At 46.6% G+C, this 19,191-nt stretch overlaps 1 protein-coding gene across 1 annotated transcript; it reads left to right on the top strand.

Moving 5' to 3' along the window:
• Nucleotides 1-6,554: 6,554 nt before the first annotated feature.
• Nucleotides 6,555-7,260, top strand: LOC124657384 (vignain-like). The gene has a single exon (XM_047195944.1). The coding sequence runs from the start codon at nucleotides 6,555-6,557 to the stop codon at nucleotides 7,209-7,211; it is 657 nt and encodes a 218-aa protein (XP_047051900.1). The 3' UTR covers nucleotides 7,212-7,260.
• Nucleotides 7,261-19,191: the final 11,931 nt, after the last annotated feature.

Here is a 19,191-nt window from a genome sequence, read left to right as displayed (position 1 = left end):
CGAACCTCAGCAGAATGGGGTAGCTGAAAGGCGTAACCGTACCCTTATGGATATGGTGCGCAGTATGATGAGCTATTCCACCCTATCATTGGGATTGTGTATTTGAGGCGTTAAAAACCGCGATTCACATTCTAAACAGAGTACCAAGCAAATCAGTGCCCAAAACACCGTATGAGCTATGGACAGGGAGAGTGCCTTCTCTAAACCACTTAAAAGTGTGGGGGAGCCCTGCTGAGGCCAAAGTATTTAATTCAAATATCGCAAAGTTAGATACCAAAACAGCAGCTGCCATTTTATTGGCTATCCTGAAAAGTCAATAGGTTATCGTTTCTACTGTCCAGATAAATACACAAAACTTCTGGAAACGAGACATGATGTCTTCTTAGAGGACAAAATGATGAGGGAGAGCATGGTAGCTCAAAAAATTGATCTTGAGGAGAAGAGGATGCATGCACCTAATCCGATGACTCAGGAGCCATTTTTCGCTACCATGTGCATTTGCACCGATAATCCCTGCGATTATGGTGCAAGCGCCTGTTGTGACTCCACGGTTGACATCGATGAGTGAAAATTCGGAAGCTGTTCGTCAGGAGCCGAATGAACCATTCATTGAGCATGAAAGGGAGCAACAATAGCCACCTCCAGAAGCTGAGCCACAAGTGGAAGAACAGAATGCTCAAGAGAATGAGACCCTTAGAAGGTCTACAACACCTAGAAAATTAGTCATTTCGACTGATTACAAAGTTTACAACAAAGAAACAGTTCATATGGAAGGTGAGTCCACTTCATATGTATAAGCCATGAGAAGTCCAGATTCATCAAAGTGGGGTTTATCATGGAAGGCAAAGAAGAAATGGGATGCCGCCTAAAGAAATCCATTTATGGATTAAAGCAAGCCTCCAGTGGTATCTAAAGTTTAATGAAATAATTAAGAGATTTGGATTTAAAGAAAATATTAAGGACAACTGCATTTATGAAAAGTTTAAAAGTAGGAAATACATTTTCCTAATCTTGTCTGTGGATGATATTCTGCTTGCCAGCAGTGATGTTAGTCCACTGCAAGAGATAAAGAAGTTCTTCTCCTCAAATTTTGATATGAAAAATCTTGGTGAAGCATCATATGTTTTGGGCATAGAAATTCACCGAGATTTAAATAATGAAGTATTAGGACTATCGCAAAAGGCTTATTTAGAAAAGATTCTAAGTAAGTATAATATGCATAAGTGCAGTGCCACACCTGTCCCTATAGTCAAGGGCGACAGTTTTGGGAAACATCAAAGTCCCCAAAATCAATACGATCTCGATCAAATGAAAGCGGTTTCATATGCTTCGGCCATTGGAAGCCTACAATATGCACAAGTGTGCACTCGCCCTGGCTTAGCTTTTATCACCGGAGTACTCGGTAGATATCAAGAAAATCCAGGTTTTGAACCCTGGAAAATGGTAAAGAAGGCATTGCGTTATGTGAAAGGCACAAAGAACTATATGCTAACATACAGAAGATCTGATTCCCTAGAAATAAGAGGGTATTCAGATGCAGATTTTGCGGGAGATAAAGATGATAGAAAATCCACATCTGGATATGTATTCACAGGGGGGGCTATTTCTTGGAGAAGCTCCAAACAAACAATAGTTGCATCATCCACGATGTATGCAGAATTTATAGCATGTTATAAAGCCACGGGACAGGCATTATGGTTAAAGAAATTTATACTCGACTTGAAAGTGGTAGATTGTATTGACAAACCACTAAAGATGTACTGCGACAATGAGTGTGCAATATTTTATGCTCACAACAACAAGTTGAGTACAGCTATGAAACCGATTGAGGTTAAGTATTATGTTGTGAAACACAAGGTCCAGAATCAAACTATAAGTCTCGAGCATATATGTACAAAAGATATGCTTGCGGATCCGCTAACGAATGGCTTACCAGCCAGCGTGTTCAAGGAGCACGTAGCCTGCATGGGTTTAAGGGAAAGTATTACCTATCCTGGATCATAAGAGGCCCAAAAGTAAAAGAATTTGTTTCAAAACAGAGAAGTGTATTGTGGCTGTCTGATTCCATCGGCAATATAGTTGTGACGATGAAACATGCCCTATGGACTGATACAAAATAAAACAAATAAAATAAAAGTTAAAAGTAAAGTTGAGATCAAAGGGGAGAATGTTAGGTTGATCTCCACCACGTACGAGCCTAACAGCTCGACGTGCCCTTTGACCGCGCCCAACCGTTCCCTGGTTGGTGGGCCCCTATCGTCTGCACTATATAGAGTGGTGGGGGCCGGTGGCACTCGTCACGAGGTTGTCCTGAGCTATCCCTCGCCCCACCAGATGATCCACCGATTAGGGTTTTGTGCAGTGCCGACGGGAAGCTCCGCCGCCACCCCTCTCCATTTACCTCACGCCGTCGCCATCACCACCATCTCGACTTCGAAGGGTTCCTCCTCCAAGAGAGAAGGTAAACCCACATTACTTTTACTCCTACCCGGTACAGATTCTACACCTAGTCGATCTAGCGGGTTCAATAGGGATCGCCACCACCAAGGATCAAATTCTTTCACTGGTTGGCATCCCAAGATCGTTGTTGGATTGCTGACCGTCTCACACGCCGAGGACTGCAACACCATCCACGGTGTTGGCTTTGCGACCAAGTACCCAAGCCAATGCATCATCTGCTTATGAAATGCCCTATATCCAAGCAGATCTGGCACGATGCCCTATATCCAAGCTTGAAGACACGGAAGCAGTAAGATGTTCTGAGTACAAAAATATTTGGCTTGGCGATGAGTAGAAGAAAAAAACATTTGGTTTATAACAGTGTCCTCGTCACATCTCATTGGGATTCCAATTTTCAGCCTATATGCACAAAGATCTATTTTGTACTCTAAAAGAAACTGCATTGTTGTGGGGTGGCATCAACGGTATCAATCACGTCACAACTGCATCGATTGATTCATCATATGTTCTTGCCGTCGTGGTCACGATCGCGCATTTGCTCGCACCTGTGCTACGGCGGGATGACGACTACGCCCGCCTGCGCTCGTTGCTAGGCGTGCACACTGGCCTCGTTGATCGGGGATGCGCAGGTGCCACTCACACACGGAGGAGATGTATAGCTTCGCTGTAATTTCTTCCGGTGGTCCCGTTCCCCTCCCGCCCCCCGGTCGATCTCGGGTTAGGGTCGGCCGTCGGATGAGCGAGCCTCGGAAAAGGGCGAGGAGAGGTACAGGAAGGCGGGGATTTCAGGACGGAGAAGAGGACGGACAAAGATGGTACTGTAAAGAATAAAGCATAGTAGTATTCCCGAACGGAGCAGGCCAGGGTCACCATCGCCTATCCCCAAACCATTTATACCAAGCCGTTGGCAACGTCCAAGCGGGCACAGATCGGATCAGATGATCTCAACAAACTTGCTTTCCCCGGGAGACGCATCGAGCACGGCACACCCGCCCGGTCGGTCCCGATCAACGAGATTCGCCAGCCGGCGAGAAGCAAAGATGTCTCTCACGCGCGCACCTCTCCCTTGTCCTCTTGCTGGATCGGGACGTACGTACCTCGGCGTGCACGAACACGGCGTTGCCGCGGGTTGAGTTGAGTGGAAGCGTGGGTGACTGGGTGGTGTCCGAGGTGGACCATCGATCTTTGCGATATACGTATGGCACGGCTGGATGGAATCGGAGTAGGAGTATTTGCTAAGTTTGGTGCAGTGCTGGCATACTAGACAGTTACATCGTCTTCTTAGTTTAGCTGGCTATGCTTTTCTTTTCTTTTCTTTTCTTCTGCACATAACTTTCATAAAATTAATTTAAATACACCGCAGAGTCCTATACTGTTTCGTTCAGATACGTGTCAGCACTCCCCTAATTAATCCTGTAGGAAGACGTCGTTAACAGGTGTTTAAAAGTGAATCATCGGTTGTGTTGATTGTGAAATTTCAAGTTGATGTTTGAAATGTAGAACTTGATGCCATGGAACGACTAACTTCTACAACCTGCAACGTCTAAGTACCAATTAATCCATAGTATCACACGAATGAGTATGTGTGCTAAGCATGGTAGAACCTTTTACGGGGTCACCTCATCTCTTGCACGATCAATGTTGGGCAATATTTGTAGGTACAAACTGGGCAATGCAAGGCGGAAACTCAACCATGCAATCCAAGGGGTTAAAATGTTAATAACTTACTAGTGATATTAGGGTTTAGGGTAGAAACTGGGCAGAGGTGTTTATGGATTAACATAACGCCACCCATCCTAGATAACTGACTAAACTTTGATTGTAATTAATCGTGATGTTGATTAATCAATGAAGCTGATGATTTGCCCAAAAAAAAAAAGAGAGGCTCCAGCCCTTATATAAGGGCCAGCGCGCGCGCGCCGCTCCATCTAACCCCCTCCTGCAACCTACACAATGACGACACACATCAGCGCAATGGGCGCCTTCACCATCTTCGCCGTCCTTGCCACTCTTGCAGTGACTGCGGTGGCGCCTCCGTCGCCACGCCTCCCGCGCCACGTGCAGCAGCTCGCCCCGCCTAGGAACCAGCTTCAGCTTCAGGTTTGTTCAATCGCTCCTAAGCATCTCGTTTATTTCTCCTCACGTGCATCGTTCATTGCTCTAATGCTCTGTTGTAATCATGTGTAGGACAACGGGGAAGAGATTGGCAGGCTTGATGTCGTTGACACGAGGACCGGTTTCACCCAGGTCCCGCCGGCGCCACATCCTTCCTCGTCGGCGTCGCGACCGCTCCAAAACGTCCTGCACCCGCCATCGCCTGTCGGCCGACCGCTCGCGTCGCCTACGAACCAGCTTCAGGTATACCGTGGATCGAAGTTGCTCTTAAATCTCTTAAATAATCTAGAGTCCTTAAATCCAATTACCCAAATGCTCGGTTGTTATCATGTGTAGGACGACGGGGAAGAGATTGGCAGGCTTGACGTCGCCGACACGAGGACCAGTTTCACCCAGGTCCCGCCGGCGCCACATCCTTCCTCGTCGGCGCCGCGACCACTCCGACCGCTCGCGTCGCCTATGAACCAGCTTCAGGTATACCATGGATCGATCTTGCTCTTAAATCTGTTCAATAATCTAGAGTCCTTAAATCCAATTACCCAAATGGTCGGTTTTTATCATGTGTAGGACGACGGCGAAGAGATTGGCAGGCTTGACGTCGCCGACACGAGGACCAGTTTCACCCAGGTCCCGCCGGCGCCACATCCTTCCTCGTCGGCGCCGCGACCACTCCGACCGCTCGCGTCGTCTATGAACCAGCTTCAGGTATACCATGGATCGATCTTGCTCTTAAATCTCTTGAACAATCTAGAGCCCTTAAATAATATTACCCAAATGCTCGATTGTAATGCTCACGTACTAGATCGGCATCATGAACCATGTTTATTCATTCGCTTTTGCTAGTTCTCTGCTGCTGATCGAGAACTATGCCATGATTAGTTAGCGGTGGATTAGGCTTAGCGCTGGATTTCCGTCAGAAGAAAAGGCTTTACTGGATTTGACGGTGGGCTTTGGTGTTCTCGCTGTTAGGCCTTTGTCTTTTTGAGTTTTGTTTGGATCCTTTTTTCAACCAGAATTCTTTTGTTTTTGCTTCCTTCTACCGTGTGTCAAGTCAATGGGGAGAGAGTACTCGTTGGCATGCAATTGATTTTTTCATCCCTTTTGTAATTGTAGTTGCCATTAAAAAAATTCGTGTGTACAATTACATATAGTTACAGAATTGCATATATGTGTATTTTGAAACCTATGTTTATTAGTGCAATTACATGGTAGACGCGTAACTGAGCATATGTGTTCAATTCGGACCCATTGACATTTTTTGTATGTGCGTTTGCACATATCTGCACAAATTATGCATATATGTGTGTAATTCAAATGCATATTCACACATGCGTGCAATTTAAATCTATGAAAAAAAATCTCGTAGAGGTATAACTGCTCATGGATGATGATTTTTTAGTGTGCAGTACGCTGCGTTATTTCCATCCATCTGTAATTTCTATTGGCATGCATCATTTTTTCTTACTAAAAAAGCCTAGTTAAAAAACCACTAGCAATAAATGAGGGAACGGTGGATAATATAATATATGAAAAATGTTGGCTGAAATTAATTGTCTAACTATCGGTCCACCGAGCACTAGCCGCTCCCTTATTACTTTGCTCAGACACATGGTTCATTGCTGTAATGCTCATGGATGTTGATTTATTTGTGCAATTATATATTTTACCACCCCTTTGTAACTTGAATGGTCATGTAGCATTTTTTGTTACTTAAAAAAAAAGCCTCTAGCCGCTCCTTTATTCATTTGCTCATATACACATGCATGGTTCATTGCTGTAATATAATGCTCGATTGTAAACATGTGCAGGAGCAAGGTGAAGCGATGGGTAGGCTTGATGTTGCCTACACGGGGACCTGTTACAGGGAGTTAGGGTCCATGAACAGTAAGCTGTACAACAGGAAGTGGAATATCAGCTACGAAGATCCAGCGTACACGGTGCCGTCCGTTGACTGGCGCGTCAGCCAGGGAGGCGTCTACATGAGGGGGGTGAAGAACCAAGGCTCGTGCGGCAGCTGCTGGGCATTCGCCGTCACGGCGGCCCTCGAGTGCCTCTACACGATAAAGACCGGAACAAGTGTGGATCTGTCGCCGCAAGAGCTCGTCGACTGCGGGGGGTACGGGCAGTTCGGCTGCCGAGGTGGCGACCCCGCAGCCGCGTTTGATAATATCAAACTTAAACTTGGCATTTCTGCCTGGAGGGACTACCCCTACGTGGGCAAAGAAAACTGGATCTGTTACCCTGTTCGTTACACAATGGGAATCCGCAACTGGGATTTCGTGGAACCGAGGAAGGAGAGGGCCCTGAAGGCGGCCGTGGCTGAACGGCCAGTTGTTGTCGCACTGAACGGCAACAGCACGGCATTTTACAACTACAGAGGTGGTGTGTTCAGAGGGCCGTGCACCACGGTCCTCACTCATGCAATGTTGCTTGTAGGGTACAACACGACCGTCGACGGCGACCCCTACGGCGAGCCTGCCGGCGTGGATTTTTGGATCCTCAAGAACTCGTGGTCGACGGCCTGGGGTGAAGCAGGGTACATGAGGCTCCTGCGGGGCGACGAGAAGCATGGCGGCGTCTGCGGAGTGATGATCCGTCCGGTATACCCGATGGACCCATTCGACCTTACTACCTAGCTATGTATGTGAGGCAGCTGCTTTCGCCTGGAGATCAAGTGCTATGTGATGCGTGTGTTGGTGTGTTTGTGATCTCAGTATAAGTTGGGGCATCAGTATGTTATCTGGTGCTGGTGTTGTTTGGCAGTGTCTGTAATAGGGGAAAAACCATTTGGTTGGTAAATGAAATACAATATGAGGCAGCTGCTTATATATTGTACTCGCCCCGATGAACCTGAATAAATGAACTGCCATCACGTGCTCATCAGTTTGTTTGTTTGTTTTACCTTTTTGGTGCAATCATGCACACGTTACTCTTCGATATATAGAGGTCGATCATCCCATGTAAAAACCAACTCGATCGTCGCGTAATCTATCCCTTCGATCTTGATGATGTTTCTTCCTCGCCATTATTTTCTCGTCCTTTATATCTTGGTTCCATTCCTTAATTTGCCTCATATGGGCCGCGTTATCGATCAGGTACCCGTCCAGATTTCCCGCAGCCGTCAACAGAATAGTCTCCACAATGCTCCTCACCATCGGGTTGCCACCTCCGTCCATCTGTCCGGTGCTGTGTGCGATCTGGCAATCGGGACGGGTTTGACCGGGTGGAGGCGTGGAGCTCAGCCAGACCCATGCCGGACACCCTTATCAGGTCAATCGTCTGCCCATGACCAGACCCATGGGTGTTAAATCAGACCCATGGTTAATGGGCACCCGTCAGACGCGTCAGTTAATTTTTATCTGACTTAGAACGTCACATGATTCGTGTTAGGTGGCTTAGAACGTAAAGTGATTAATACAACTTTCACTAGCCACAATGAAAGTATCATACCCCAGGGCCAAGCAGGGACGTCGGTGATGATCAAGGCGCAGCGGTTGGCGACGGAGAAGAATTTAGAGGAGAAGTGCAAGGCAAAAGGTACGAACTCCTCTTTCCTTAGTATGCTTCCTGACTCCCATCTAGCGGAGGTGATCTTGGGTAGTGGGATGGTTTTCCGACCAAAGGATGGGGAGCCAGCGATGGCGTTGTCGGTGGTACGCGCGAAGGAACAAGTACATGCGGCACTCGCTGCGACGACATTGCGGTTGGCTAGGGAGGCTGACGCGCGTGTTGCGGGTGGCGATGGCCAACACGACGGTGTAAAACCCCACGAAAGGTGGGACGCCGCTCACTTCTGAGGGACCTAGGGGGGCCAGGATGATGCGGCCACGGCGCAGGTGCGGTGCCCCCTCGATAAGGGGGTGGGGGACACGCACAGCAATGACACTTAGCCGGTGACAGTGGGCTGCCCGGAGGAGGTGTCGGAGGTTGGGGCCTCCACTGAGGTGGCGGCGGGGCAGACGGAAGAGGCTGGCCCTGCTAAGCCTCGACGCAAAAAGGGGAGGAAATCAACGCTTACGGACAGGAAAGGGAGTCACAAACGCAAGGATGTGCAATGAGGTTCCTCATCCAGAACATTAGAGGTTCTGGAGCGCCAGGGCGCGTGACTCAACTCAAGGACATCTTCCAGATGGAAAGAGTGGATATTATCGGTCTTCAGGAGACTATTAAGGGAGAGTTTTCTGCGGTGGAACTCCGCATACTTGAGCACGGGGGCCAGTTTGCTTGTGATTGGCTCCCAGCAGTGGGGCACTCCGGGGGATGCTCCTAGGCTTCAGGGATGAGTGCTTCGAGGTTGGCAGGTGGAGGAAGGGATCCTTTTTTTCTGAGCGCAGAGGTGCTTCAGAGAAACAACAACTGCAAATGGTGCTTCATGCTTATCTATGGCCCGGCGGACCATGCTAGGACTGGCGAGTTCCTGGGGGAGCTGGAGGGGGAAGTGGCTGCCTGCTCACTGTTGATTGTAGTGGCGGGCGACTTCAACCTCATATGTCAGGCGGAGGATAAGAGTAATGGAGTAGTCAATTGGCCTAGGGTTAGGCGGTTTCACGAGGTGCTAGTAGGGCTGGCCCTTAGGGAGATTTGTCGAGCATGGGCTCGCTTCACGTGGACAAACAACCAGGCGATGCCGATCCGTTCAGTCCTGGATAGGGTGTTTGTCTCCACAGGGTGGGAGGCGCTCTTTCCCCTTTGTACGCTGACGGCGATCACCAGAATCTGATCGGACCACTGCCCGCTGATTTTTGATAATGGTGAGAAAAGGTTAAAGAGGACCTCTCGCTTATTCTTCCAGACGTGGTGGTTTGGGGTGCCTTGCTTTGGGGAGCTGGTGAAAGAGAAGTTGATTCAGGCCGGGGTAGCCTCAGGACCTCACCGCTGCAGCATCGACCTGTGGCAAGGAATATCGCGAGGGCTACGCCAATTCCTTAAGGGATGGGGGCCAACTTGGGTAAACAGAAGCGTCTTTGTTAGAGAAGGTATCATTCTCCAGATTGCTCAATTAGATAGGTCGGCTAATGCAGGGGGGCTAGATGAGGAGGGATGGGCCCCCCAATACCACCTGGAGGACCAGATCATCCAGCTTGACGTTCTGGAGGAAGAGTATTAGAAGAAACATAGCAGGGTGCAGTGGACCCTCAAAGGGGATGCTTGCACTGCCTACGTCCATGCTTTCGCTAACGGTCGGCGAAGGAAGTGCCTGATCCCGAGGCTTCTTACGGAGACTGGGGAGATCTCGGAGCAGAAGGAGCTAGTGGACCACATCTACGGGTTCTACAAGGGGTTAATGGGGGTCGAGGGATGATACGTCTCCGACGTATCGATAATTTCTTATGTTCTATGCCATATTATTGATGATACCTACATGTTTTATGCACACTTTATGTCATATTCGTGCATTTTCTGGAACTAACCTATTAACAAGATGCCGAAGTGCCGGTTCCTGTTTCTGCTGTTTTTGGTTTCGAAATCCTAGTAACGAAATATTCTCGGAATTGGACGAAACAAAGACCCGGGGGCCTATTTTTCCACGGAGCTTCCGGAAGACCGAAGAACATACGAAGTGGGGCCACGAGGTGGCGACACCACAAGGCGGCGCGTCCCGGGGGGCCCGCGCCGCCTATGGTGTGGCCCCCTCGTCGGCCCCGACTGCTGCCCTTCCGCCTACTTAAAGCCTCCGTCGCGAAACCCCTGATGCAAAAAACCACGATGCGGAAAACCTTGCGAGACGCCGCCGCCGCCGATCCCATCTCGGGGGATTACGGAGATCTCCCCCGGCACCCTGCCGGAGAGGGGATTCATCTCCCGGAGGAATCTACACCGCCATGGTCGCCTCCGGAGTGATGAGTGAGTAGTTCACCCCTGGACTATGGGTCCATAGCGGTAGCTAGATGGTTGTCTTCTCCTCATTGTGCTTCATTGTTGGATCTTGTGAGCTGCCTAACATGATCAAGATCATCTATACTGTAATTCTATATGTTGTGTTTGTCGGGATCCGATGGATAGAGAATACCATGTCATGTTAATTATCAAGTTATTACATATGTGTTGTTTATGATCTTGCATGCTCTCCGTTATTAGTAGAGGCTCTGGCCAAGTTTTTACTTTTAACTCCAAGAGGGAGTACTTATGCTCGATAGTGGGTTCATGCGCATTGACACCAGGACGGTGACGAGAAAGTTCTAAGGTTGTGTTGTGCTTGTTGCCACTAGGGATAAAACATTGGCGCTATGTCCGAGGGATGTAGTTGTTGATTACATTACGCACCATACTTAATGCAATTGTCTGTTGTTAGCAACTTAATACTTGGAGGGGTTCGGATGATAACTCTGAAGGTGGACTTTTTAGGCATAGATGCGGTTGGATGGCGGTCTATGTACTTTGTCGTAATGCCCAATTAAATCTCACTATACTTATCATGTCATGTATGTGCATTGTTATGCCCTCTCTATTTGTCAATTGCCCGACTGTAATTTGTTCACCCAACATGCTTTTATCTTATGGGAGAGACACCTCTAGTGAGCTGTGGACCCCGGTCCATTCTTTAATACTTGAAATACAAATCTGCTACAATACTTGTTTTTACTATTTTCTCTGCAAACAATCATCTTCCACACAATACGGTTAATCCTTTGTTACGGCAAGCCGGTGAGATTGACAACCTCACTTGTTTCGTTGGGGCAAAGTACTTTGGTTGTGTTGTGCGGGTTCCACGTTGGCGCCGGAATCTACGGTGTTGCGCCGCACTACATCCCGCCGCCATCAACCTTCAACGTGCTTCTTGGCTCCTCCTGGTTCGATAAACCTTGGTTTCTTTACGAGGGAAAACTTGCTGCTTGTGCGCATCATACCTTCCTCTTGGGGTTGCCCAACGAACGTGTGAAATACACGCCATCAAGCTCTTTTACGGCGCCGTTGCCGGGGAGATCAAGACACGCTTGCAAGGGAGTCTCCACTTCTCAATCTCTTTACTTTGTTTTTGTCTTGCTTTATTTTATTTACTACTTTGTTTGCTGCATTATATCAAAACACACAAAAATTAGTTGCTAGCTTTACTTTATTTACTTGTCTTGTTTGCTATATCAAAAACACAAAAAAATTAGTTACTTGCATTTACTTTACTTATTTCATCATGTTTCCTTTTAATTTTACCACAAAGAACATACCGGTAGGACAAGGGTCTATAATTGGGAGGAACAATATAGAAGAATTTTTCACCCATGTTAGTACCGTTGAAGATTTTGAAGATAGACACTTGGTAGACCTTGCTCCCACTTATGAAATTGCTGCTGCTGCTTTAGTTCGCCTGTTGGAAACTAAATTTGTTAATCTGAATCCTATAATCCAAGACATGTTTCTTACACTTGGTGATATGGAAGAAGGGGAAAAGAAAGATTTTGTTTTAGAAACCCTTCTTAGAGAATTTGGTGGTCTAGCAAGAGAAGCTAGAAAGGTCTTTGCTAAATTTAATATGCTTGGTTCTCATACTAATTTTGTTGGTCTCCTTGAAAAGATGGACATGGATAGAATAAGATACACTAATAATATTAATGATGGCGGGGAGATCAAAGCACCCATACCATGTAAACTCCTAGCTATGAATGATGCACTAGAACATAACTATGCTTGGCTTGTTCTCGAAAATTTGTTCGATGAGAGTAGCAAGCCCAAGACTAATGAAAAGGAGACGCTGAAACTTATGTATCCAATATACTATGCATGGTTGAGAAAACTCCAAACCCCGCTGTAGGTGCACCACCCTTCGATGTTACTTGAGATACACTTTACTGCGCCTAGGCTGAAGGCGTTAAAGAAAAGCGCTTATGGGAGACAACCCATGTTTTTACTCCAGTATTTTTGTTTTATATTTGTGTCTTGGAAGTTGTTTACTACTGTAGCAACCTCTCCTTATCTTAGTTTTAAGTTTTGTTGTGCCAAATAAAGTCTTTGATAGAAAAGTAAGTACTAGATTTGGATTACTGCGCAGTTCCAGATTTCTTTGCTGTCACGAATCTGGGTCTATCTCCCTGCAGGTAGCTCAGAAAATTACACCAATTTACGAGCATGATCCTCAGATATGTATGCAACTTTCATTCAATTTGAGCATTTTCGTTTGAGCAAGTCTGGTGGCCTAATAAAATCCATCTTTACGGACTGTTCTGTTTTGACAGATTCTGTCTTTTATTTCGCATTGCCTCTTTTGCTATGTTGGATGAATTTCTTTGATCCACTAATGTCCAGTAGCTTTATGCAATGTCCAGAAGTGTTAAGAATGATTGTGTCACCTCTGAACATGTGAATTTTTATTATGCACTAACCCTCTAATGAGTTGTTTCGAGTTTGGTGTGGAGGAAGTTTTCAAGGATCAAGAGAGGAGTATGATGCAATATGATCAAGGAGAGTGAAAGCTCTAAGCTTGGGGATGCCCCGGTGGTTCACCCCTGCATATATTAAGAAGACTCAAGCGTCTAAGCTTGGGGATGCCCAAGGCATCCCCTTCTTCATCGACAACATTATCGGGTTCCTCCCCTGAAACTATATTTTTATTCCGTCACATCTTATGCACTTTGCTTGGAGCGTCGGTTTGTTTTTGTTTTTTGTTTTGTTTGAATAAAATGGATCCTAGCATTCACTTTATGGGAGAGAGACACGCTCCGCTGTAGCATATGGACAAATATGTCCTTAGGCTCTACTCATAGTATTCATGGCGAAGTTCTTCTTCGTTAAATTGTTATATGGTTGGAATTGGAAAATGATACATGTAGTAAATTGCTATAATGTCTTGGATAATTTGATACTTGGCAATTGTTGTGCTCATGTTTAAGCTCTTGCATCATATACTTTGCACCCATTAATGAAGAAATACTTAGAGCTTGCTAATTTGGTTTGCATATTTGGTTTCTCTAGAGTCTAGATAACATCTAGTATTGAGTTTTGAACAACAAGGAAGACGGTATGGAGTCTTATAATGTTTACCATATGTCTTTTATGTGAGTTTTGCTGTACCGTTCATCCTTGTGTTTGTTTCAAATAACCTTGCTAGCCTAAACCTTGTATCGAGAGGGAATACTTCTCATGCATCCAAAATACTTGAGCCAACCACTATGCCATTTGTGTCCACCATACCTACCTACTACATGGTATTTATCCAGGCATTCCAAAGTAAATTGCTTGAGTGCTACCTTTAAAATTCCATCATTCACCTTTGCAATATATAGCTCATGGGACAAATAGCTTAAAAACTATTGTGGTATTGAATATGTACTTATGCACTTTATCTCTTATTAAGTTGCTTGTTGAGCGATAACCATGCTTACGGGACGCCATCAACTATTCTTTGTTGAATATCATGTGAGTTGCTATGCATGTCCGTCTTGTACGAAGTAAGAGAGATCTACCACCTTCATGGTTGGAGCATGCATATTGTTAGAGAAGAACTTTGGGCCGCTAACTAAAGCCATGATTCATGGTGGAAGTTTCGGTTTGGACATATATCCTCAATCTCGTAAGAGAATAATAATTGTTGCCACATGCTTATGCATTAAAGAGGAGTCCATTATCCGTTGTCCATGTTGTCCCGGTATGGATGTCTAAGTTGAGAATAATCAAAAGCGAGAAATCCAAAATGCGAGCTTTCTCCTTAGACCTTTGTACGGGCGACATGGAGGTACCCCATTGTGACACTTGGTCAAAACATGTGCATTGCAAAGATCCGGTAGTCCAAGTTAATTAGGACAAGGTGCGGGCACTATTAGTATACTATGCATGAGACTTGCAACTTGTAAGATATAACTTTCATAACTCATATGCTTTATTACTACCGTTGACAAAATTGTTTCATGTTTTCAAAATAAAAGCTCTAGCACAAATATAGCAATCGATGCTTTCCTCTTTGAAGGACCATTCTCTTTACTTTTATGTTGAGTCAGTTCACCTATCTCTCTCCACCTCAAGAAGCAACCACTTGTGTGAACTGTGCATTGATTCCTACATATTTGCATATTGTACTTGTTATATTACTCTATGTTGACAATTATCCATGAGATATACATGTTACAAGTTGAAAGCAACCGCTGAAACTTAATCTTCCTTTGTGTTGCTTCAATACCTTTACTTTGATTTATTGCTTTATGAGTTAACTCTTATGCAAGACTTATTAATACTTGTCTTGAAGTACTATTCATAAAAAGTCTTTGCTTTATGATTCACTTGTTTACTCATGTCATTACCATTGTTTTGATCGCTGCATCCACTACATATGTTTACAAATAGTATGATCAAGGTTATGATGGCATATCACTTCAGAAATTATCTTTGTTATCGTTTTACTGCTCGGGACGAGCGAGAACTAAGCTTGGGGATGCTTGATACGTCTCAGACGTATCGATAATTTCTTATGTTCTATGCCATATTATTGATGATACCTACATGTTTTATGCACACTTTATGTCATATTCGTGCATTTTCGGAACTAACCTATTAACAAGATGCGAAGTGCCGGTTCTCGTTTTACTAGCTGTTTTTGGTTTCAGAAATCCTAGTAACGAAATATTCTCGGAATTGGACGAAACAAAGACCCGGGGGCCTATTTTCCACGGAGCTTCCGGAAGACCGAAGAACATACGAAGTGGGGCCACGAGGTGGCGACACCACAAGGCGGCGCGGCCCGGGGGGCCCGCGCCGCCTATGGTGTGGCCCCTCGTCCGGCCCCCGACTCGCCCTTCCGCCTACTTAAAGCCTCCGTCGCGAAACCCACGATGCGAAAAACCACGATACGGAAAACCTTGCGAGACGCCGCCGCCGCCGATCCCATCTCGGGGGATTCACGGAGATCTCCTCCGGCACCCTGCCGGAGAGGGATTCATCTCCCGGAGGACTCTACACCGCCATGGTCGCCTCCGGAGTGATGAGTGAGTAGTTCACCCCTGGACTATGGGTCCATAGCGGTAGCTAGATGGTTGTCTTCTCCTCATTGTGCTTCATTGTTGGATCTTGTGAGCTGCCTAACATGATCAAGATCATCTATCTGTAATTCTATATGTTGTGTTTGTCGGGATCCGATGGATAGAGAATACCATGTCATGTTAATTATCAAGTTATTACATATGTGTTGTTTATGATCTTGCATGCTCTCCGTTATTAGTAGAGGCTCGGCCAAGTTTTTACTTTTAACTCCAAGAGGGAGTACTTATGCTCGATAGTGGGTTCATGCACTGCATTGACACACAGGACGAGTGACGAAAAGTTCTAAGGTTGTGTTGTCTTGTTGCCACTAGGGATAAAACATTGGCGCTATGTCCAGGGATGTAGTTGTTGATTACATTACGCACCATACTTAATGCAATTGTACTGTTGTTAGCAACTTAATACTGGAGGGGTTCGGATGATAACACTGAAGGTGGACTTTTTAGGCATAGATGCGGTTGGATGGCGGTCTATGTACTTTGTCGTAATGCCCAATTAAATCTCACTATACTTATCATGTCATGTATGTGCATTGTTATGCCCTCTCTATTTGTCAATTGCCCGACTGTAATTTGTTCACCCAACATGCTTTTATCTTATGGGAGAGACACCTCTAGTGAGCTGTGGACCCGGTCCATTCTTTAATACTTGAAATACAAATCTGCTACAATACTTGTTTTTACTATTTTCTCTGCAAACAATCATCTTCCACACAATACGGTTAATCCTTTGTTACAACAAGCCGGTGAGATTGACAACCTCACTTGTTTCGTTGGGGCAAAGTACTTTGGTTGTGTTGTGCGGGTTCCACGTTGGCGCCGGAATCTGCGGTGTTGCGCCGCACTACATCCCGCCGCCATCAACCTTCAACGTGCTTCTTGGCTCCTCCTGGTTCGATAAACCTTGGTTTCTTTCTGAGGGAAAACTTGCTGCTGTGCGCATCATACCTTCCTCTTGGGGTTGCCCAACGAATGTGTGAAATACACGCCATCAAGGGAGAAGAGAGGGTCTTCTCGCTGGTGCCTGATTTGTGGCCGGATTCTCACCGGGTCTCAAAAGGGGAAAATGAGGTCTTGGCCCTCACCTTAACTCCACGTGAGCTGGACCAAATCCTGGCGGAGATGAAGCCCGATTCGGCGCCTGGCCCGGACGGATTGTCGGTGGCTTTCTTTAAGAGGTTCTAGGAGAGCCTCATGGGACCCATCCTGTAGATCCTTAATGATTTCGCCCTAGGGAGGGTGGACATTGCTAGGTTAAACTACGGTATTATCTCGCTTATTCCCAAAATCCAAGGGGCGGACACGATAAAACTTTTTCGGCCGATTACCTTGATCAATGTGATCTTTTAGTTTATTGCCAAGGCTTATGCGATGAGGTTGACCCCGATAGCTCATAGGACGATTGACCGCAGCCAGTTGGCATTCATCAATGGTCGGTGCCTGCACGAGGGAGTGCTGGCGCTACATGAGATTGCACATGAGCTGAGAAACAAAAAGCTGAAAGGTCTGCTGTTGAAATTGGATTTAATTTCGAGAAAGCTTATGACAGGGTGAACTGGGAGTTCCTTCGAGATGTACTTCTGAGAAAGGGCTTCTTAGGGGGCATAGTCCACCGTTTGATGCAGCTAGTGTCCGGGGGACAAACGGCAATCAACATCAACGGGGAGATAGGCCCGTACTTTAGGAATGTGCGGGGAGTGCGGCAGGGAGACCCACTCTCCCCTATTCTTTTTGATTTCATGGTGGATGCCCTAGCCGCGATCTTGACGAAGGCTAAGGGTGTTGGGTTGTCAGCCATCTTATACCGGGATGAGTCACACACCTCCAGTATGCAGATGACACCATGATCCTCTTAGAACCATCTACTTTGGGACTTGCAAAACTTAAATTACTCCTACTTTGCTTTGAGAATATGTCGGGGCTTAAGATAAATCTCTCTAAGAGCGAAGTAGTGGTGACGGGGGTCACCAAGGAGGAATAGCTAAGGGTAGCGAAGAGCTTGAATTGCTCACTTGGGACGTTCCCCATGAAATACTTGGGGCTCCCGGTTTCGGACAAATCCCTCTCACTGGCGGAGTGGCACTTTCTAACTGAGATGGTGGGTCATAGGGTTGACCCATGGCAAGGTCTTTTTATAGCATCCGCGGGCAGGCTAGAACTGACCAACTCATGCCTCTCGAGTTTACAGATGTTTGCGATGGTTCTTTACCTCCTGCACGACTCAACGCATGGGGCCATGAAGAAGACCAGACCATGGTTCTTTTGGGAAGGGGTGGGCGCCAAGAGAAAATTCCATATGGTGGATTGGGACACGGTTTGTCAACCCCAAGGAGTTTGGAGGTCTGGGGATCCTCAATACAAAACGCATGAACATCGTCTTGATGGTGAAGTGGGTTTGGAAACTGTATCAAGACGCAGAGGGTCTATGGGCGGACCTTCTGAGGGCAAAATACCTGGGTGAGCAGGACATTTTCTCCCCTGGGGTACCCATGCAGGGATCTTAGTTCTGGAATTCCATTCAGAAGCTGAAGTGGTATTTCAAGCAGGGGGTGAAGCATCAGATCCATGACGGATATAGAACATACTTCTGGATGGACTGGTGGACCGGGGCATGGCGGTTCAGGGTGAGCTTCCCACGCCTCTTCGACTGATGCGATAACCCGTTTGCTACGGTGGTAGCAGTCAGAACGACCGAGGGGTGGCATATTAGGTCCAGGAGGGCCTTTGGCTTGGCTGAGACGGTGGAATGGGAGAACCCATGTAGGGTTTTGACCTACACCTGTTTAGTCAGGGGAGAGACACGTTTTCCTGGGGACTTGAGGAGTCTAGGGAGTTCTCGGTGACCTCCCTGTATTGTAGGTTATCTTCGGGAGCTGCAGTCACCCACTTCACCGATGTTTGGAAGGCTAGGGTACCGCCCAAGATCAAGATTTTCCTATGGCAACTCCTACGTGGTAGATGATACGTCTCCAACGTATCGATAATTTCTTGTGTTCCATGCCACATTATTGATGTTATCTACATGTTTTATGCACACTTTATGTCATATTCGTGCATTTTCTGGAACTAACCTATTAACAAGATGCCGAAGTGCCGATTCTTTGTTTTCTAGCTGTTTTTGGTTTCGAAATCCTAGTAAAGAAATATTCTCGGAATTGGACGAAATAAAAGCCCGGAGGCCTATTTTCTCACGAAGCTTCCGAAGTCCGAAGGAGAGACGAAGAGGGGCCACGGGGCGCCAAACCCTAGGGCGGCGCGGCCCCCCTTGGCGCGCCGGCCTGTGGTGTGGGCCCCCTGTGCCGCCTCTTGACCTGCCCTTCCGCCTACAAATAGCCTCGCGTGACGAAACCCCCGGTACCGAGAGCCACGATACGGAAAACATTGCGAGACGCCGTCGCCGCCGATCCCATCTCGGGGGATCCTGGAGATCGCCTCCGGCACCCTGCCGGAGAGGGGAATCATCTCCCGGAGGACTCTACACCGCCATGGTCGCCTCACGGAGTGATGAGTGAGTAGTCTACCCCTGGACTATGGGTCCATAGCGAGTAGCTAGATGGTTGTCTTCTCCCCATTGTGCTATCATTGTCGGATCTTGTGAGCTGCCTATCATGATCAAGATCATCTATATGTAATTCTATATGTTGCGTTTGTTGGG

The sequence above is a fragment of the Lolium rigidum genome, chromosome 5 (genome assembly GCF_022539505.1).
Source record: "Lolium rigidum isolate FL_2022 chromosome 5, APGP_CSIRO_Lrig_0.1, whole genome shotgun sequence".
In the NCBI taxonomy this organism is placed as follows: Eukaryota; Viridiplantae; Streptophyta; class Magnoliopsida; order Poales; family Poaceae; genus Lolium; species Lolium rigidum.
Note: the sequence above shows the minus strand (reverse complement) of the source record. Positions and strands in the feature narration are given on the sequence as shown.